General features: G+C 48.1%; 1 protein-coding gene across 1 annotated transcript in view; it reads right to left on the bottom strand.

Annotated features, from left to right (window-relative positions):
• Positions 1-9,490: 9,490 nt before the first annotated feature.
• Positions 9,491-22,355, bottom strand: part of LOC124006172 (PTB-containing, cubilin and LRP1-interacting protein-like) — a 52,717-nt gene continuing 39,852 nt past the window's right edge. The window contains exon 3 of the mRNA XM_046316003.1: positions 9,491-11,817. Within this exon, the coding sequence (XP_046171959.1) occupies positions 11,320-11,817 (498 nt within the window). The 3' untranslated portion in view covers positions 9,491-11,319. The remainder of the gene's footprint in view (positions 11,818-22,355) is intronic.

Here is a 22,355-nt window from a genome sequence, read left to right as displayed (position 1 = left end):
ACCTCCATGCTTCACGGTTAGGATGGTGTACTTGGGGTTGTACTCACCCTTCTTCTTCCTCCAAACACGGCGAGTGGAGTTTAGACCAAAAAGCTCTATTTTTGTCTCCTGACCTTCTCCCATTCCTCCTCTGGATCACCCAGATGGTCATTGGCAAACTTCAGATGGGCCTGGACATGCGCTGGCTTGAGCAGGGGGACCTTGCGTGTGCTGCAGGATTTTAATCCATGACTGTGATCAAAGCTCTCTTCAGGTCATTGACCAGGTCCTGCCATGTAGTTCTGGGCTGATCCCTCACCTTCCTCATGATCATTGATGCCCCACGAGGTGAGATCTTGCATGGGGCCCCAGACCGAGGGTGATTTACCGTCATCTTGAACTTCTTCCATTTTCCAATAATTGTGCCAACAGTTGTTGCCTTCTCACCAAGATGCTTGCCTATTGTCCTGTAGCCCATCCCATCCTTGTGCAGGTCTACAATTTTATCCCTGATGTCCTTACACAGCTCTCTGGTCTTGACCATTGTGGAGAGGTTGGAGTCTGTTTGATTGAGTGTGTGGACAGGTGTCTTTTATACAGGTAACGAGTTCAAACAGGTGCAGTTAATACAGGTAATGAGTGGAGAACAGTAGGGATCCTTAAAGAAAAACTAACAGGTCTGTGAGAGCCGGAATTCTTACTGGTTGGTAGGTGGTCAAATACTTATGTCATGCAATAAAATGCAAATTAATTACTTAATTCATTTTTGTTTTAGATTCCGTCTCTCACAGTTGAAGTGTATCTATGATTAAAAATTATAGACCTCTACATGCTTTGTAAGTAGGAAAACTTGCAAAATCGGCAGTGTATCAAATACTTGTTCTCCCCACTGTATGCATACATGCATACATGCATACATGCATACATGCATACATACACATTCCTGCCCCAAAATAATAAATAAAACTAATTTAAAATATACACATACACAATAATAGAATGCTAAGAGAAAAAAATTAAATAATAATAATAAAGTACAAATAGTAATTATATGTACTCATACCCACACAGACACATGCACCACAGAAGGCTGGTGGGAATCTAATTGGGAGAGCGGCTCACGGCTATGACAGAATCAGAACGGCACAAAACACCAGCTTGCTATCCAGGTGTCTGTGTCTGCCCCGCCCCAACCATCACCCCCAGTCCCCTGCAAGCAATACATTAATGGTATAGCAATAAGAATGGAAGAATTGGAAGAAAAAAAACTAAACAAAACAAAAATGGGGGAATATAAGTATATCCCATCCGAAAGTGATCAAACCTGGAAGGCCACCCAGTCGTCCAACCGGAATGAAAGTCAAATTAACATTAAATGAGAGCTCTGATCACGCTCCATTGGTCGGCTCAGCGTCTTACATGTATGGTAGCCCTTGCTGAGACAGTTTAATAAGGTTTCATGAGCAGTCCATAACACACAAGGCGCTCTAACCTGTATATTCCCGGGTAAACTTCTCCGCATCCAAAAAGGAGAGTCAAATCTTCTCACCGGAAGGAGGGGTAATTCTGAGTCTTGCAGGGAAGAGCAAGGCTGGGCAGAGATGGAGTTTGTAGAGTTTGGTCATGACATCTCTGTAGCCGGCGCAATGCTTTGCCATATCGGGCGCATAATCCTCATAGACACGGAACATGTTACCCCTCATTCGATCCTTGCGCAGGATAAGATCCTTGGTCTTGAAACTGTGACAACAGATGATTACTGGGTGAGGACGTTGGCCCGGACCAGGCACTGGGACAAGAGCGCGATGTGCACGGTCCAAATCAAATCAAATATATTTATATAGCCCTTCTTCCACCAGATGATATCTCAAAGTCCTGTACAGAAACTCAGCCTAAAACCCCAAACAGCAAGCAATGAAGGTGTAGAAGCACGGTGGTTAGGGGAAACTCCCAAGTAAGGCCAAAACGTAGGATGAAACCTAGAGAGGAACCAGGCTATGAGGGGTGGCCAGTCTTCTTTTGGCTGAGCCTGGTGGAGATTATAACAGAACATGGCCAAGATGTTCAAATGTTCAGAAATGACCATCATGGTCAAATATTAATAATCACAGTAGTTGTCGAGGGTGTAACAGGTCAGCACCTCAGGAGTAAATGTCAGTTGGCTTTTCATAGCTAATCATTGAGAGTATCTCTACCACTCCTGCTGTCCCTAGAGAGTTGAAAACAGCAGGTCTAGGACAGGTAGCACGTCCGGTGAACAGGTCAGGGTTCCATAGTCGCAAGCCAAGACATCCGATCCCATTTTTTCCCTCAATAGCTTGGCGAAGAAGTCGGTGGGGCGACAGCCAGACTCCAACCCCTCTGCCAGACCAACAACGCAAAGATTATGACGTCTGGATCGGCCCTCCAGGTCGACCACTTTCACAGAAAGCCTCTGCACACTATCCTGCAAGGACGTGCATAGCTTCTCTAACTCGTCGATCCTACAAGTGTTGAATTCAGAATCTTTCTCAAGGTCCACAATACTCTGGCCCTGCGAAGCGACCGTTCAAATGATGCTCTCGATTTCAGTGTCCAGTTCAGCAATAGTAGCCTTAAGATCCTCAGCCATAGCAGCAATTAGTTCTCCCAGAGCCCAGGTAAGTTGTTGCTTGTGCCTTCTACCATGTCCGTCTCGTTGTTTGGTGGGGAGCGGGCCTCCGATGTGGATTTATTGTCCTTTGGTTGCTTATTATTTGGCCTTTTCACATAGAAAGTTACAATATTGTATTAGAAAGAGATCTTTGTTGTAAAAAGTGCCATAAAGTAGGTTAAGTTAGATAGTTTCGCAAAAAAAGTTGCAGGAGCCTCTCTCACACAGCTGTTCACTCCAACATGCTAGCTCCACCTTTCTAAAATCTTCGAAAGCCAAGTTAACAAACAGATCCCCGACATTTCGAATCCCACTGAACCTTCTCCATTAGGCAATCTTGTTTCCGAGCTGGTCGTGGGTGCACCTCAGCCACGCTCAAGGTCCTAAACAATATCATAACCGCCATCGATAAAAGACAGTACTGTGCAGCAGTCTTCATCGACCTGGCCAAGGCTTTCGACTCTGTCAATCACTGCATTCTTATCGGCAAACTCAACATCCTTGGTTTCTCAAATGACTGCCTCGCCTGGTTCATCAACTAGTTCAGTGTGTCATATCGGAGGGCCTGTTGTCCGGACCTCTGGCAGTCTCTATGGGGGTGCCACAGTGTTCAATTCTTGGACCGACTCTTTTCTCTGTATATGTCAATGATGTTGCTCTTGCTGCAGGTGATTCTGTGATCCTCTTCTACGAAGACGACACCATTCTGTATACATCTGGCCCTTCTTTGGATACTGTGTTAACAAATCTCCAATGCCATACAACACTCCTTCTGTGGCCTCCAACTGCTTTTAAATGCTAGTAAAACATTTTATTTTAATTTATCCTTTATTTTATGAGGAAAGTCAGTTAAGAACAAATTCTTATTTACAATGATGGCCTACCCCAGCCAAACCTGGTCAACGCTGGGCCAATTGTGCGCCGCCCTATGGGATTCCCAATCATGGCCGAATGTGATACAGCCTGGATTTGAACCAGGGACTGTAGTGACGCCTCTTGAGATGCAGTGCCTTAGACCGCAACGCCACTCGGGAGCCTGCGAAGGGCGCAGCTCTTCAACCATTTGTTGCCCACACCCACCCCCCCGACTAGCATCAATTCTCTGGACGGTTCTGACTATGTGGACAACTACAAATACCTAGGTGTCTGGTTCGACTGTAAACTCTCCTTCCAGACTCACATTAAGCATCTCCAATCCAAAATGAAATCCAGAATTGGCTTCCTATTTCGCAACAAAGCCTCCTTCACTCATGTTTCCAAAAATACCCTTGTAAAACTATCCTACACATTCTTGACTTAGGTAATTTACAAAATGGCCTCCAACACTACTCAGCAAACTGGATGTAGTCTATCACAATCTGTTTAGTCACCAAAGCCACATATACTACCCACCACTGTGACCTGTATGCTCTCGTTGGCTGGCACTCACTACAATTTGTCGCCAAACACAGTGGCTCCAGGTCATCTATAAGTCTTTGCTAGGTAAATCCCCGCCTTATCTCGGCTCACTGATCACCATAGCAACACCCACCTGTATCACGTGCTCCAGCAGGTATATTTCACTGGTCATCCCCAAAGCCAACACTTCCTTTGGTCGCCTTTCCTTCCAGTTTTCTGCTGTCAATGACTGGAACGAATTGCAAAAATCACTGAAGCTGGAGAATTATATCTCCCTCTCTAACCTTAAGCATCAGGTATCAGAGCTGCTTACCGATCACTGTACCTGTACACAGCCAATCTATAAATAGCAACCTAACTACCTCATCCCCATATTGTTATTTATCCTCTCTTTTTTTGCGCCCCAGTATCTTTACTTGCACATCATCTTCTGCACATCTATCACCCCAGTGTTAATGCTAAATTGTAATTATTTTGCCTCTATGGCCTGTTTATTGGCTTAACTCCTTAATCTTCTACATTTGTCCACACTGTACATAGATTTTTCTATTGTGTTATTGACTGTGCATTTGTTTAACTCGGTTGTTTGTTTGTGTCACACTGCATTGCTTTATCTTGGCCAGGTCGCAGTTGTAAATGCGAACTTGTTCTCAACTGGCCTACCTGGTTAAATACAAAACTATTCAGTGGCAAGAAAAAAGTATGTGAACCCTTTGGAATTACCTGGATTTCTGCACAAACACAACAATAGACAAACACTGTGTTCTTAAACTAATAACACACACATTATTGTATTTTTCTTATCTATATTGAATACATAATTTAAACATTCACAGTGTAGGTTGGGAAAAAGGTACGTGAACTCATAGGCTAATGACTTCTCCAAAAAATAATTGGAGTCAAGAGTCAACTAACCTGGAGTCCAATCACTGATCGAAGATGTTGGTTAGAGCTGCTTTGTCCTATAAAAAAACACTGATGTGTACCATGCCTCGAACAAAAGAGGACTCAGAAGACCTAAAATTAAGAATTGTTGACTTGCATAAAACTGGAAAGGGTTAGAAAGTATCTCTAAAAACCTTGATGTTCGTCAGTCCACTGTAAGACAAATTGTCTATAAATGGAGAAAGTTTAGCACCATTGCTACTCTCCCAGGGAGTGGCCGTCCTGCGCAGCGCAGAATGCTCAATGAGGTTAAGAACCCTAGACTGTCAGCTGAAGATTTAAAGAAATCTCTGGAACATGCTAACATCTCTATAGATGAGTACACAATACGTAAAACACTAAACAATAATGGTGTTCATGGGAGGACACCACGGAAGTGTCCACTGATGTCAAAAAAAAACATTGTGGCACGTCTGAAGTTCGCAAAAGAGTACCTGGATGTTCCACAGCGCTACTGCCAAAATATTCTGTGGATAGATGAAACTAAAGTTGTGTTGTTTGGAAGGAAGGAAAACACAACACTGTGTGGAGAAAGAAAGGCACAGCACTCCAACATCAAAACCTCATCCCAACTGTAAAGTATGGTGGAGGGAGCGTCATGGTTTGGGGCTGCTTTGCTGCCTCAGGGCCTGGACAGCTTCCTGTCATCGACAGAAAAATGAATTCCCAAGTTTATCAAGACATTTTTCGGGAGAATGTAAGGCTATCTGTCCGGCAATTGAACCTCAACAGAAGTTGGGTGATGCAACAGGACAACGACCCAAAACCCAGAAGTAAATCAACAACAGAATGGCTTCAGAAGAAAATACGCCTTCTGGAATGGCTCAGTCAGAGTCCTGACCTCAATCCGATTGAGATGCTGTGGCATGACCTCAAGAGAGCAGTTCACACCAGACATCCTAAGAATACTGCTGACCTCAATCCGATTGAGATGCTGTGGCATGACCTCAAGAGAGCAGTTCACACCAGACATCCTAAGAATACTGCTAACTGAAACAGTTTTGTAAAGACAAATGTTCCAAAATACCTCCTGACCATTGTGCAGAAAAACTGTTTGAAGGTTATTGCTGCAAAGGAGGGTTAACCAGTTATTAAATCCAAGGGTTCACTTACTTGTTCCACCCTGCACTGTAGATGTTACCGCGCTGTGTTCAATAAAGACATGAAAAAGCATAATTGTTTGTGCTTTATTAGTTTAAACAGACTGTCTATTGTGATTTAGATGAAGATCAGATAAAATTGTATGACCAATTTATGCTGAAATCTAAGTAATTACAAAGGGCTCACATACTTTTTCTTGACACGGTATGTGTGCGCACGTGTGTGTGTGTGTCTGCTTTGCTGGTTTGTCTGCTGTTCTCTTTCCAGGCGGTTTGTGTAGTCCAGTCAGCATGTGTATGTTGTGTTCTGCAGTGTTGCCCAACTCTCCTCTTAGCATCTGTGAGCAAGATGCCAGTGTCGGCCCGCAGGACTCTGCAAATCTCAAAGAACATTTATACATTGAATCACCCTGAAAGTAATGTATTCCATTCCACTCTCCTGGGGTTACACACACACCAATCATTTCCATGGCACGCTCTGCTCTGAGCTTCTTCCCGACATCCCTGTTTTCATGGATGAGATTCTCAGACATTTCCTGTGTTCTGAGAGCACGATGAGGATAGTGGTGTGCTGGAAATCCTGGTGGCTTAACTTCCAGGGATGAGAGAATCTGGGATCCTACGGTTGTGATAGGCACCGGCCTCCTCCACTCAGACACTCCATCTTTCCTTATGGTCAGGATCTAAATCATATGAATGACTTATGAGCCAATCAGACGTGAGGGATGAAGAGCTTAGACATGACTGAAACCTTCTGTAAGGCACAGTGACCTTGTATCCCCTCTGTTCTGGAAAAGACATCAGGTTTACAAAACTTACCTTGCTTTCTCATTCTCTCTCTCACACACACACACACGCACGCACGCACGCACGCACGCACACGCACACACACACACACACACACACACACACTTCTGGGATCAATCATTGCCATGGCACGCTCTTCTCTGAGCTTCTTCCCAACATTCCCTGTTTTTCATGGATGAGATTCTCAGACATTTTGTGTGATCTGATAGCACGATGAGACAGGACTTGGAAATGTAGGTTCAGTAGGCATCACGTTTAATAAACGTACCTCTATCTCTCACTCTTTCTCTCTCTCTCTCACACACACACACACTTCCATCTATGGTACCTTTAATCAACATCTTTACACTGATACAAAACCTTAGGAATAGCTGCTCTTCCTATGACCAGGTGAATCCAGGTGAAAGCTATGATCCCTTATTGATGTCAATCGTTAAATACACTTAACTCAGTGTAGATGAAGGGGAGAAGACAGAGTAAAGAAGGATTATTAATCCTTGAAACACCTTGAGAGGATCAATGGGAAGACAGAAGTTTTGAAGTGCTTTTGAACCGGGTGTGGTAGTAGGTGCCAGGTGCACCGGTTTGTGTCAAGAACTGCAACGCTACTGGGTTTTTCTTGCTCAACAGTTTCTCATGTGTATCAAGAATAGTCCACCACTCAAAGGAAATCCAAATGACGTGACACAACTGTGGGAAAAATTGGTGTCAAAATGGGCCAGTATCATTGTGGAACGCTTGACAACTTGTAGAGTCCATGCCCCAACAAATGTAGGCTTCTCTGAGGGCAAAAGCAGGTGGTGCGACTCATTTTTTAGGAAGGTGTTCTTAATGTTTAGTACACTGTGTATATATCCATCAAACAAAATCTCCACTTCAAAGTGATCACAGTTTTATGCAGACACTTGGTATTAGTGAATGTCTTAAAGAGCAAATAGTTATATAGAGCACACGTAAACGTCAAAATGGGTCCTCATAACTATTCACTGTCCACTCCACACAGTTTAAAGTGCACATCGGATTGTAATCTGCTCTTCACAAGTCCCACCTCAAATGTAACAACTGTATTTATTCTGTTTTAGAGCAGACATTCACAGCAGTCCCAAGTCAATCATTGCACATACTTTACTCACAGGAATTGTAACTGAAATGGAGATATCAATTTGATACCTCTTAGGAGCGTGAAGTGAGGTGGCCATCTGTATGAGAGAGAGAGAGAAACAAAAATGAGAAAGATAAATTAGGGAGAGGGGAGCAGATCAGAGAGCTGGGTGTTCCCCAGGACCGGACCCCAAGTTTGCTGGTGCTGGGTGGGTAGCTAGGCGGTGTGGGGACCCAGTGGACGGCAGCCAGCTGGAGGAGGAACAGAGTGGTATTGAATGGCTGACTAACACCTCGCTGGCAGGGGTGGCCTCATTCTGGGCCCCCGGCATCGACGTTCTATACTCCCAGAACTGGGTGAAACATGGAGGAATACTGGAGCGCAGGAGAACACTCAACACATCTCTGAGACACAATGGTGGAGCACCTTGAAAGATTCAGGTTGGCTCCTCAACCAAGACAGAAAAGCATACAATGACTATGTAACTGTCCACTCATTAAGTATATGCAGACAGACAGACGGACAGACAGAATTAGTCAATTTGCGAGTTGCGCTACAGGGCCAAGGATGGTCATTACCGCACACTTCTCATAAATAATAAACCCATAATATAAGTTATCCAAATATATTCCCTATGTGGGGTATGCTCTTTTATCGGAATGGGAAAGTGAGGAAGGTGTTCCTCTACCTTCCAGAAGGAGGCAGGGTTCCCATTCAGCAGTCATTCAGACTGTTTCCAGCATCCATTTTGCTCTCGATTCTCTGCAGTTTCTGAGCAGCAAAATGATAGCAAATACAGTACAGTATGAAGGTAGGCAGAAACTGCTTCTCCAATAGAAATCCCTGATCGTGCTTGTCGGTGATGTCATGGCAACGTTGGCTAGCCTAAGCTCATGCGGAGAAACGTCATCGGGTCCAATGGTCGTCTCGCACCGAACTGCGCAGGTGCAGGCTGTCAAATCAAAGGCATTCCTTCATTTTAAAGCTGCTTGTGACGAAAATCAAAACATGTCAAGTTTGTCAGTTTTACAAGGTTGTGCCTTTAGACGAACTAAGAAATCTTTTCTCACTTCTCAAACCCAAACCCCGGCCTGGGCTGCTTTGCAAGCGTTCCCCGAAAGTCTTGTCATGTTGCACCTCTGGGTTTAGAAACTCTGTGATGATAGCCAACGGTATAAGCACCCGCGTTATGGAAATACCTTGAGACGGATGTGGCCACCAAAATGGCTGCCACACATTCCTGGTGTTTGAAGGGAATGAGCCCCACGACAATGGAAAGAGCTTTGCGGTCTATGAATGTAAGAAATGGAGACAAAATGATTGGTAGGATTGGAGCAAATCTCTGGCCGTAATATTGTATGTGTACACAAACCTAATACATACACAGCCGTTGAAAATCACCCACATGTACAATTCCTAGTACTGTGAGAAACATTTGTCATGAAGGCAAAACATCACAGCCAACTCGAATCAATATGAACGTTTTCGTAACAAACAGCAACAAAAAAGACACTTCGGCATCACCAGTCAGTCTTGGTAAATAGTTTATATGTGGTTGTTTCTTTATCTTTGCAAATACTGTATAGAAAACACTTACGGTAACATTTCCAGACATTTAAAGCACGTCTGAGCCTTCAGACAAGACATGACACAGTAATCTACAGCCTTAGAAACATTCTCTCCTCCCGTCATCCTGGCATGTCAAGCCGCTGGGCTCACACACCCTGTTGACAGCCACTTCTATGGAACTCTACATACATAACTCTACATATTCACAATTGACTTTAAAACACTGGTGCCGTCTTTGATGTTCCCGCTGTTTCTTTAAAATAGCTATCAACATTTAATGCTGTAATATTTGGAAACGGATACTTCAGTTGTGTATTTACATAAGCTTATTGAATGAGTTTCAAATGCAATGTGTATATATGTACGTACTGGCCAGAGCCATCTTAATAAAAATTGGCTTTAGACACAACAGACAAAATACATGACCCACCCCACTGTGAGTACCAGCATCCAGTCCATTCAAAAGAGTCTTGTTAGAAAGGGGGGTGGGGTGGGGCTCTTGTGTCACGGGGGCTTCCAGTTGCCCCAAAATGGCCGCTCTTACCCTTCGACGGCACAGTGAAACTGAGCTGTGTGTGTGTCTGTTCATGGACTCAACACGCATCCAGCCCACGAGACATAATCGTTACCTTAAGGTGCCTGTACAGAAAACGGCCCTTGCTGAACTGCACCTAATCCACATATAACAATGTAGAAGAAATGTACTTAAACAAAACGAAGTAACTAAAAGGTGTAGGGAGCTTGCAGCACAACATACCTATAATACATTCAGCACAGGCCAAGAGGCTTCAGGCATTCTTTATGGACGGCTGTGAAATGTTTTACACTTCTAGTTGGATTACTAGGCCATTATCGGTCATGCTCTCTCTCCTGACAAACCCTTTTTCTTAGATCACACATTCCTCACACACACATGCACATGCACGACGACTACACACACACACACACACACACACACACACACACACACACACACACACACACACACACACACACGCGCGCGCGCACAACATTTGGGACTGCGGGACTAAGAGACGAGCCTTGGTGTGTGAGAAGTGAGGCACAAAGTCAACAAAGAAGACACAGCTAAAAGACTCACTTTTGGTATGCTTCAAAACAGGAAGTAAATGTGATTGATAAGGGATGACGCTCTCGTAGCCTAATAAATATGTCAGGACCTCCCTCCTCCCGGCAACCTTCCACACATATATTAGTCAAGGCTTTCGTTTTGAAACCACACATTTAACAGTGCTACAGGCATAACTCTCAACTCCATAGTGCTGTTGTTAAAAAAAATCAGAATGGGTGGCAGTGATCTGGATTTTTAGGAAGTGATCTGGGCTTTTGATTGGGCCGGGACGGGGTGGGGCGAGAGGTGGTTGTAAAGAGGCAGATTTTCTCTGCACATCGCAGACAGACGGACGGAGAAGACTGCAGCGTCGGATGGGAATGTAACTGTCTTATAACCATTATTCACTGATCTCTTATGGGCAGATCAGGCGTGTCAATGGCTATCCAAATGTTTGAGGACCGATTTATCCAAAGAGGCAGCACTAGTTAAGTTTCACTTCCCCATATGTTAGGTCTCAAGTCGTTCCTTTCCCCCTTTTTAAAACTACATCCTCGTCATCCTTCAGTCTGCGGTCAGTTTTAGTTCCATGTTTTTTCCTTAAACCAGAGAAGAGTGAGAGAGAGAAACAGAGAGTAGAGAGAGTGCTCCGGTTGCCCCTGTGCACCCCCCCTCACGGGCTTGTGACCGGGGGAGGGGGGGGCGGTAACCCTGGTGCTCAGCCGTCCTCCTCAGGGGTGGAGTCATCTGGAGCGGAGTCGTCGGTGGCGAACTCGTCCGAGGAGCCACTCTTGTGGATGCGTCCATCACTGCGCATACTGTGGAAGGTCTTGCGGAAGGCGTCCATCATGGAGTGGGCCAGCTTCTTGGCCTCCAGCTTGCTCTCACACTCCACGGCGTGGCAGTCCATCTGGAAGGTCAGGTCGTCGTTGATCTCCCGGTAGATCCAGGCGAACACATTGGGGCTCGTGCAGTGGTCCGCCGTACAGTAGGCAATGCGCGCCACCTGGTACGTGTCCATGGTCACCGAGGCCTCGCCGCGCCCGTCCAGGTGGTGCAGGCGCACCTGGAAGGGGCGGATCTCCAGGAGGGAGTTGGCAAGGAGGTGCTCTTCCTGGGCCAGCGCACGGCGGTCCCACAGGCCCACCACTGCCGACTCTGTGCAGCCCGACAGGAACTGTGTCCCTGAGATGGTCACCTTGCCAAGGTATGTCACCTGTGGAGAGAACACAGAGAGAGAGAAAGAGAGAGAGGCTGTTAAACATCTAACAGCATTTAGTGGTACAAAACTATGTGCTTCAACTGGTAAGAGTGCAGGGTTATCAATGCTAAGGTCATGGGCTTTATTGGCATGGGAAACATGTTTACATTGCCAAAGCAAGTGAAATTGATTTTTTTAAAGCGTGAACAGTAAATATTACACTCACAAGTTGAGTGTTGTAACGATGTGCAAATAGTTAAAAGTACAAAAGGGAAAATAAGTAAACAAATATGGGTGTTACAATGGTGTTTGTCCTTAACTGGTTGCCCTTTTCTTGCGGCAAGAGGTCACACATCTTGCTGCTGTGTTGCACACTGTGGTATTTCACCCAATAGATATGGGAGTTTATCGAAATTGTATATGTTCCCAAATTCTTTGTGGGTCTGTGTAATCTGAGAGAAATGTGTGTCAAACACATTGGTTCTAATTGTGTTGCTGTCCTGGGGCTCTGTGGGGTGCTTTGAGGGCTCTTCTCAAAGTTAATTTCTCTGTAGGTGATGGCTTTGTTAAGGAAGGTTTGGGAATCACTTCCATTTAGGTGGTTGTGGAATTTAACGAGTCTTTTCTGGATTTTGATAATTAGCGGGTATCAGCCTAATTCTGATCTGCATGCATTATTTGGTATTTTACGTTGTACACTGAGGATATTTTTGCAGAATTCTGCATGCAGAGTCTCAATTTGGTTGGTGAGCGGACCCCAGGACTCACAACCATAAAGGGCAATGGATTCTATAACTGATTCAAGCATGTTTAGCCAGATCCTAATTGGTATGTCCCTTCTTGCCTGTTCTCTCAGATCGTTCACAGCTTTGTGGAAGTTAAAGGTGATGCTGATGTTTAGGTATGTATAGTTTTTTGTGTGCTCTAGGGCAAGTGTCTAGATGCAATTTGTATTTGTGGTCTTACGGAGATTTACTGTCAGGGCCCAAGTCTGACAGAATATCTAGGTGCTGCTGTAGGCCCTCCTTGGTTGGGGACAGAAGCACCAGATCATCAGCAAACAGTAGACATTTGACTTCAGATTCTAGTAGGGCGAGGCCGGGTGCTGGAGACTGTTCTGGTGCCCTCGCCAAATTCGTTGATATATATGTTGAAGAGGGTGGGGCTTAAGCTGCACTAGAACAGTCTGCAGCACCCGGACTGTGTGTGCGTGTGTGTAGTCATATGTGCATGTGTGTGAGGAATGTGTGATCTAAGTAAAAGGGTTGTCAGGAGAGAGAATGACGTATAATGGCCTAGTAATCCAACTAGAAGTGTAAAATGTTTCACAGCCTTTCTGGTATCCATTTTTTGCGAAGCTCTGCAAGATTCTTTAAATTGAAACAGTTGTGACCAACCGCACACTTGTTGTTTGTGTACAAGGATTTTATAATGTTGTATGTCCCCCCCCCCAACACCACTTTCCATTTGTCTCTTTCCCTCTCTCCCTCCGGATATTGTTTTTCAACAGGAAAAATAGCTGGAGTGCTTCTTTAAAAGATGAAGCATAACATGTGACATCAGTATGCATCGTACATCTCTGGACACTAGACCAAGCTGGCAAAACGGTATATCATGAAGAGACACAAACGTGAAGACACGAAATACACATACTGTACACAAAAAAACACAACAGTTACCCTGAAAGACACAGTGCTATCTGATAATATGTCAAGGACAGGGACACACAGACATGCAACAGTATCAATGAAATATTGACAAACAGGAAATGCGGAGGAGACCAGCAAGAAAAAAAAGGAACATTTTTTTCTTCCGTCTGGAAGTTTTGTTTAGCCTGTGACCACAAGGACTATATCTGGCCTCGGTCTCCCTCTCAATCCATCCCATTTGGACACTTTTTTCTCTCTCGGTTCCAGTCATTCCATCCACAAACTATTACAACCCTGTAGTGGTGAAGCCTGGAAGAACAGAGAACAGTCTTCAGGCTGGCTGGCTGGTGTGAGAAACACTAGTCCTCACCACATCACACCACCGAGAGCTCCGCCAATGGAGAAACCACAGCCAGAGCCAAGGCAGACCAAGATCCCTTTACATCCACAGTCCAGACTACCATGACCAACTGAACTACTCTGTAGAGATGGAGAGAGGGGAAGGGGCTAAGAGGGTGGGGTGGGAAGGAGACAGAGCAAGTGGAACGGAGCGAGGGAGACAGAGCAAGTGAAACGGAGCGAGGGAGACAGAGCAAGTGAAACGGAGCGAGGGAGACAGAGCAAGTGAAACGGAGCGAGGGAGACAGAGCAAGTGAAACGGAGCGAGGGAGACAGAGCAAGTGAAACGGAGCGAGGGAGACAGAGCAAGTGAAACGGAGCGAGGGAGACAGAGCAAGTGAAACGGAGCGAGGGAGACAGAGCAAGTGAAACGGAGCGAGGGAGACAGAGCAAGTGAAACGGAGCGAGGGAGACAGAGCAAGTGAAAAGGAGCGAGGGAGACAGAGCAAGTGAAAAGGAGCGAGGGAGACAGAGCAAGTGAAACGGAGAGAGGGAGACAGAGCAAGTGAAACGGAGAGAGGGAGACAGCAAGTGAAACGGAGAGAGGGAGGCAGCAAGTGAAACAGCAAGTGAAACGGAGCGAGGGAGACAGAGCAAGTGAAATGGAGCGAGGGAGACAGAGCAAGTGAAACAGCAAGTGAAACGGAGAGAGGGAGGCAGCAAGTGAAAATGAGAGAGGGAGGCAGCAAGTGAAACAGCAAGTGAAACGGAGAGAGGGAGACAGCAAGTGAAACTGAGAGAGGGAAACAGCAAGTGAAACGGAGAGAGGGAGACAGCAAGTGAAACGGAGAGAGGGAGACAGCAAGTGAAACGGAGAGAGGGAGACAGCAAGTGAAACGGAGAGAGGGAGACAGCAAGTGAAACGGAGAGAGGGAGACAGCAAGTGAAACGGAGAGAGGGAGACAGCAAGTGAAACGGAGAGAGGGAGACAGCAAGTGAAACGGAGAGAAGGAGACAGCAAGTGAAACGGAGAGAGGGAGACAGAGCAAGTGAAACGGAGAGAGGGAGACAGAGCAAGTGAAACGGAGAGAGGGAGACAGAGCAAGTGAAACGGAGAGAGGGAGACAGAGCAAGTGAAACGGAGAGAGGGAGACAGAGCAAGTGAAACGGAGAGAGGGAGACAGAGCAAGTGAAACGGAGAGAGGGAGACAGCAAGTGAAACGGACAGAGGGAGACAGCAAGTGAAACGGAGAGAGGGAGGCAGCAAGTGAAACAGCAAGTGAAACGGAGCGAGGGAGACAGAGCAAGTGAAATGGAGCGAGGGAGACAGAGCAAGTGAAGCAGCAAGTGAAAAGGAGAGAGGGAGGCAGCAAGTGAAACAGCAAGTGAAACGGAGAGAGGGAGACAGAGCAAGTGAAACGGAGAGAGGGAGACAGAGCAAGTGAAACGGAGAGAGGGAGACAGAGCAAGTGAAACGGAGAGAGGGAGACAGAGCAAGTGAAACGGAGAGAGGGAGACAGAGCAAGTGAAACAGAGAGAGGGAGACAGAGCAAGTGAAACGGAGAGAGGGAGACAGAGCAAGTGAAACGGAGAGAGGGAGACAGAGCAAGTGAAACGGAGAGAGGGAGACAGAGCAAGTGAAACGGAGAGAGGGAGACAGAGCAAGTGAAACGGAGAGAGGGAGACAGAGCAAGTGAAACGGAGAGAGGGAGACAGAGCAAGTGAAACGGAGAGAGGGAGGCAGCAAGTGAAACGGAGAGAGGGAGGCAGCAAGTGAAACGGAGACAGCAAGTGAAACGGAGACAGCAAGTGAAACGGAGACAGCAAGTGAAACGGAGAGAGGGAGACAGCAAGTGAAACGGAGAGAGGGAGACAGCAAGTGAAACGGAGAGAGGGAGGCAGCAAGTGAAACGGAGAGAGGGAGGCAGCAAGTGAAACAGAGAGAGGGAGGCAGCAAGTGAAACGGAGAGAGGGAGGCAGCAAGTGAAACGGAGAGAGGGAGACAGCAAGTGAAACGGAGAGAGGGAGGCAGCAAGTGAAACGGAGAGAGGGAGGCAGCAAGTGAAACGGAGAGAGGGAGGCAGCAAGTGAAACGGAGAGAGGGAGGCAGCAAATGAAACAGCAAGTGAAACGGAGAGAGGGAGACAGCAAGTGAAACAGAGAGAGGGAGACAGAGCAAGTGAAACAGAGAGAGGGAGACAGCAAGTGAAACAGAGAGAGGGAGGCAGCAAGTGAAACAGAGAGAGGGAGGCAGCAAGTGAAACAGAGAGAGGGAGGCAGCAAGTGAAACGGAGAGAGGGAGGCAGCAAGTGAAACGGAGAGAGGGAGGCAGCAAGTGAAACAGCAAGTGAAACGGAGAGAGGGAGACAGCAAGTGAAACGGAGAGAGGGAGACAGCAAGTGAAACGGAGAGAGGGAGACATCAAGTGAAACAGAGAGAGGGAGACAGAGCAAGTGAAACGGAGAGAGGGAGACAGCAAGTGAAACGGAGAGAGGGAGACAGCAAGTGAAACGGAGAGAGGGAGACAGCAAGTGAAACGGAGAGAGGGAGACAGCAAGTGAAACGGAGAGAGGGAGACAGCAAGTGAAACGGAGAGAGGGAGACAGCAAGTGAAACGGAGAGAGGGAGACAGCAAGTGAAACGGAGAGAGGGAGACAGCAAGTGAAACGGAGAGAGGGAGACAGCAAGTGAAACGGAGAGAGGGAGACAGCAAGTGAAACGGAGAGAGGGAGACAGCAAGTGAAACGGAGAGAGGGAGGCAGCAAGTGAAACAGCAAGTGAAACGGAGAGAGGGAGACAGCAAGTGAAACGGAGAGGGAAACAGCAAGTGAAACGGAGGGAGACAGCAAGGAACAGCAAGTGAAACGGTGAGAGGGAGACAGCAAGTGAAACTGAGAGAGGGAGACAGCAAGTGAAACGGAGAGAGGGCGACAGCAAGTGAAACGGAGAGAGGGAGGCAGCAAGTGAAACAGCAAGTGAAACGGAGAGGGAGACAGCAAGTGAAACGGAGAGAGGGAGACAGCAAGTGAAACGGAGAGAGGGAGACAGCAAGTGAAACGGAGCGAGGGCGACATCAAGTGAAACAGAGAGATGGAGACAGAGCAAGTGAAACGGAGAGAGGGAGACAGCAAGTGAAACGGAGAGAGGGAGACAGCAAGTGAAACGGAGAGAGGGAGAAAGCAAGTGAAACGGAGAGAGGGAGGCAGCAAGTGAAACAGCAAGTGAAACGGAGAGAGGGAGACAGCAAGTGAAACAGCAAGTGAAACGGAGAGAGGGAGACAGCAAGTGAAACGGAGAGGGAAACAGCAAGTGAAACGGAGAGAAGGAGACAGCAAGTGAAACGGTGCGAGGGAGACAGCAAGTGAAACGGAGAGAGGGAGACAGCAAGTGAAACGGAGAGAGGGCGACAGCAAGTGAAACGGAGAGAGGGAGGCAGCAAGTGAAACAGCAAGTGAAACGGAGAGGGAGACAGCAAGTGAAACGGAGAGAGGGAGACAGCAAGTGAAACGGAGAGAGGGAGACAGCAAGTGAAACGGTGAGAGGGAGACAGCAAGTGAAACAGAGAGGGAGACAGCAAGTTAAATGGAGAGAGGGCGACAGCAAGTGAAACGGAGAGAGGGAGGCAGCAAGTGAAACAGCAAGTGAAACGGAGAGAGAGAGGCAGCAAGTGAAACGGAGAGAGGGAGACAACAAGTGAAACGGAGAGAGGGAGACAGCAAGTGAAACAGCAAGTGAAACGGAGAGAGGGAGACTGCAAGTGAAACGGAGAGAGAGAGGCAGCAAGTGAAACGGAGAGAGGGAGACAACAAGTGAAACGGAGAGAGGGAGACAGCAAGTGAAACAGCAAGTGAAACGGAGAGAGGGAGACTGCAAGTGAAACGGAGAGAGGGAGGCAGCAAGTGAAACGGAGAGAGGGAGGCAACAAGTGAAACGGAGAGAGGGAGGCAACAAGTGAAACGGAGAGAGGGAGGCAACAAGTGAAACGGAGAGAGGGAGACAGCAAGTGAAACGGAGAGAGGGAGACAGCAAGTGAAACGGAGAGAGGGAGACAGCAAGTGAAACGGAGGGAGGGAGGCAGCAAGTGAAACAGCAAGTGAAACGGTGAGAGGGAGACAGCAAGTGAAACAGAGAGGGAGACAGAGCAAGTGAAACGGAGAGAGGGAGACAGAGCAAGTGAAACGGAGAGAGGGAGACAGAGCAAGTGAAACGGAGAGAGGGAGACAGAGCAAGTGAAACGGAGAGAGGGAGACAGCAAGTGAAACGGAGAGAGGGAGGCAGCAAGTGAAACGGAGAGAGGGAGGCAGCAAGTGAAACGGAGAGAGGGAGACAGCAAGTGAAACGGAGCGAGGGAGACAGCAAGTGAAACGGAGAGAGGGAGACAGCAAGTGAAACGGAGAGAGGGAGGCAGCAAGTGAAACGGAGAGAGGGAGGCAGCAAGTGAAACAGCAAGTGAAACGGAGAGAGGGAGACAGCAAGTGAAACGGAGCGAGGGCGACATCAAGTGAAACAGAGAGATGGAGACAGAGCAAGTGAAACGGAGAGAGGGAGACAGCAAGTGAAACGGAGAGAGTGAGACAGCAAGTGAAACGGAGAGAGGGAGACAGCAAGTGAAACGGAGAGAGGGAGACAGCAAGTGAAACGGTGAGAGGGAGACAGCAAGTGAAACGGAGAGAGGGCGACAGCAAGTGAAACGGAGAGAGGGATGCAGCAAGTGAAACGGAGAGAGGGATGCAGCAAGTGAAACAGCAAGTGAAACGGAGAGAGGGAGCCAGCAAGTGAAACGGAGAGAGGGAGCCAGCAAGTGAAACGGAGAGAGGGAGACAGCAAGTGAAACAGCAAGTGAAACGGAGAGAGGGAGAAAGCAAGTGAAACGGAGAGAGGGAGACAGCAAGTGAAACGGAGAGAGAGAGGCAGCAAGTGAAACGGAGAGAGAGAGGCAGCAAGTGAAACGGAGAGAGAGAGGCAGCAAGTGAAACGGAGAGAGGGAGACAACAAGTGAAACGGAGAGAGGGAGACAGCAAGTGAAACAGCAAGTGAAACGGAGAGAGGGAGGCAGCAAGTGAAACGGAGAGAGGGAGGCAGCAAGTGAAACGGAGAGAGGGAGACAGCAAGTGAAACGGAGCGAGGGAGACAGCAAGTGAAACGGAGAGAGGGAGACAGCAAGTGAAACGGAGAGAGGGAGGCAGCAAGTGAAACGGAGAGAGGGAGGCAGCAAGTGAAACAGCAAGTGAAACGGAGAGAGGGAGACAGCAAGTGAAACGGAGCGAGGGCGACATCAAGTGAAACAGAGAGATGGAGACAGAGCAAGTGAAACGGAGAGAGGGAGACAGCAAGTGAAACGGAGAGAGTGAGACAGCAAGTGAAACGGAGAGAGGGAGACAGCAAGTGAAACGGAGAGAGGGAGACAGCAAGTGAAACGGTGAGAGGGAGACAGCAAGTGAAACGGAGAGAGGGCGACAGCAAGTGAAACGGAGAGAGGGATGCAGCAAGTGAAACGGAGAGAGGGATGCAGCAAGTGAAACAGCAAGTGAAACGGAGAGAGGGAGCCAGCAAGTGAAACGGAGAGAGGGAGCCAGCAAGTGAAACGGAGAGAGGGAGACAGCAAGTGAAACAGCAAGTGAAACGGAGAGAGGGAGAAAGCAAGTGAAACGGAGAGAGGGAGACAGCAAGTGAAACGGAGAGAGGGAGGCAGCAAGTGAAACGGAGAGAGAGAGGCAGCAAGTGAAACGGAGAGAGAGAGGCAGCAAGTGAAACGGAGAGAGGGAGACAACAAGTGAAACGGAGAGAGGGAGACAGCAAGTGAAACAGCAAGTGAAACGGAGAGAGGGAGACAGCAAGTGAAACGGAGAGAGGGAGACAGCAAGTGAAACGGAGAGAGGGAGACAGCAAGTGAAACGTGAGAGAGGGAGACAGCAAGTGAAACGGAGAGAGGGAGACAGCAAGTGAAACGGAGAGAGGGAGACAACAAGTGAAACGGAGAGAGGGCGACAGCAAGTGAAACGGAGAGAGGGAGACAGCAAGTCAAACAGCAAGTGAAACGGAGAGAGGGAGACAGCAAGTGAAACAGCAAGTGAAACGGAGAGAGGGAGACAGCAAGTGAAACGGAGAGAGGGAGACTGCAAGTGAAACGGAGAGAGGGAGACAGCAAGTGAAACGGAGAGAGGGAGACAGCAAGTGAAACGGAGAGAGGGAGACAGCAAGTGAAACGGAGAGAGGGAGACAGCAAGTGAAACGGAGAGAGGGAGACAGCAAGTGAAACGGAGAGAGGGAGACAGCAAGTGAAACGGAGAGAGGGAGACAGCAAGTGGGAGACAGCAAGTGAAACGGAGAGAGGGGAGACAGCAAGTGAAACGGAGAGAGGGAGACAGCAAGTGAAACGGAGAGAGGGAGACAGCAAGTGAAACGGAGAGAGGGAGACAGCAAGTGAAACGGAGAGAGGGAGACAGCAAGTGAAACGAGAGAGGGAGACAGCAAGTGAAACGGAGAGAGGGAGACAGCAAGTGAAACGGAGACGGAGGGAGACAGCAAGTGAAACGGAGAGAGGGAGACAGCAAGTGAAACGGAGAGAGGGAGACAGCAAGTGAAACGGAGAGAGGGAGGCAGCAAGTGAAACAGAGAGAGGGAGGCAGCAAGTGAAACGGAGAGAGGGAGACAGCAAGTGAAACGGAGAGAGGGAGACAGCAAGTGAAACAGCAAGCGAAACGGAGAGAGGGAGACAGCAAGTGAAACGGAGAGAGGGAGGCAACAAGTGAAACGGAGAGAGGGAGACAGCAAGTGAAACAGCAAGTGAAACGGAGAGAGGGAGACAGCAAGTGAAACAGCAAGTGAAACGGAGAGAGGGAGACAGCAAGTGAAACGGAGAGAGGGAGACAGCAAGTGAAACGGAGAGAGGGAGACAGCAAGTGAAACGGAGAGAGGGAGACAACAAGTGAAACGGAGAGAGGGAGACAACAAGTGAAACGGAGAGAGGGAGACAACAAGTGAAACGGAGAGAGGGAGACAACAAGTGAAACGGAGAGAGGGAGACAACAAGTGAAACGGAGAGAGGGAGACAGCAAGTGAAACAGCAAGTGAAACGGAGAGAGGGAGACAGCAAGTGAAACGGAGAGACGGAGACAGCAAGTGAAACGGTGAGAGGGAGACAGCAAGTGAAACGGAGAGAGGGAGACAGCAAGTGAAACGGAGAGAGGGCGACAGCAAGTGAAACGGAGAGAGGGAGGCAGCAAGTGAAACAGCAAGTGAAACGGAGAGAGGGAGACAGCAAGTGAAACGGAGAGAGGGCGACAGCAAGTGAAACGGAGAGAGGGAGACAGCAAGTGAAACAGCAAGTGAAACAGAGAGAGGGAGACAGCAAGTGAAACGGAGAGAGGGAGACAGCAAGTGAAACGGTGAGAGGGAGACAGCAAGTGAAACGGAGAGAGGGCGACAGCAAGTGAAACGGAGAGAGGGCGACAGCAAGTGAAACGGAGAGAGGGAGGCAGCAAGTGAAACAGCAAGTGAAACGGAGAGAGGGCGACAGCAAGTGAAACGGAGAGAGGGCGACAGCAAGTGAAACGGAGAGAGGGCGACAGCAAGTGAAACGGAGAGAGGGCGACAGCAAGTGAAATGGAGAGAGGGCGACAGCAAGTGAAACGGAAAGAGAGAGGCAGCAAGTGAAACAGCAAGTGAAACGGAGAGAGGGAGACAGCAAGTGAAACGGAGAGAGAGAGGCAGCAAGTGAAACAGCAAGTGAAACGGAGAGAGGGAGACAGCAAGTGAAACGGAGAGAGAGAGACAGCAAGTGAAACGGAGAGAGGGAGACAGCAAGTGAAATGGAGAGAGGGAGACAGCAAGTGAAACAGCAAGTGAAACGGAGAGAGGGAGACAACAAGTGAAACGGAGAGAGGGAGGCAGCAAGTGAAACAGCAAGTGAAACGGAGAGAGGGAGACTGCAAGTGAAACGGAGAGAGGGAGGCAACAAGTGAAACGGAGAGAGGGAGACAGCAAGTGAAACGGAGAGAGGGAGACAGCAAGTGAAACGGAGAGAGGGAGACAGCAAGTGAAACAGCAAGTGAAACGGAGAGAGGGAGACAGCAAGTGAAACGGAGAGAGGGAGACTGCAAGTGAAACGGAGAGAGGGAGGCAGCAAGTGAAACGGAGAGAGGGAGACAGCAAGTGAAACGGAGAGAGGGAGACAGCAAGTGAAACGGAGAGAGGGAGACAGCAAGTGAAACGGAGAGAGGGAGACAGCAAGTGAAACGGAGAGAGGGAGACAGCAAGTGAAACGGAGAGAGGGAGACAGCAAGTGAAACGGAGAGAGGGAGACAGCAAGTGAAACGGAGAGAGGGAGGCAGCAAGTGAAACGGAGAGAGGGAGGCAGCAAGTGAAACAGAGAGAGGGAGACAGCAAGTGAAACAGAGAGAGGGAGACAGCAAGTGAAACGGAGAGAGGGAGACAGCAAGTGAAACGGAGAGAGGGAGACAGCAAGTGAAACGGAGAGAGGGAGACAGCAAGTGAAACGGAGAGAGGGAGACAGCAAGTGAAACGGAGAGAGGGAGACAGCAAGTGAAACGGAGAGAGGGAGAC

Source organism: Oncorhynchus gorbuscha, linkage group LG19, assembly GCF_021184085.1.
Source record: "Oncorhynchus gorbuscha isolate QuinsamMale2020 ecotype Even-year linkage group LG19, OgorEven_v1.0, whole genome shotgun sequence".
NCBI classification, from domain to species: domain Eukaryota; kingdom Metazoa; phylum Chordata; class Actinopteri; order Salmoniformes; family Salmonidae; genus Oncorhynchus; species Oncorhynchus gorbuscha.
Note: the sequence above shows the minus strand (reverse complement) of the source record. Positions and strands in the feature narration are given on the sequence as shown.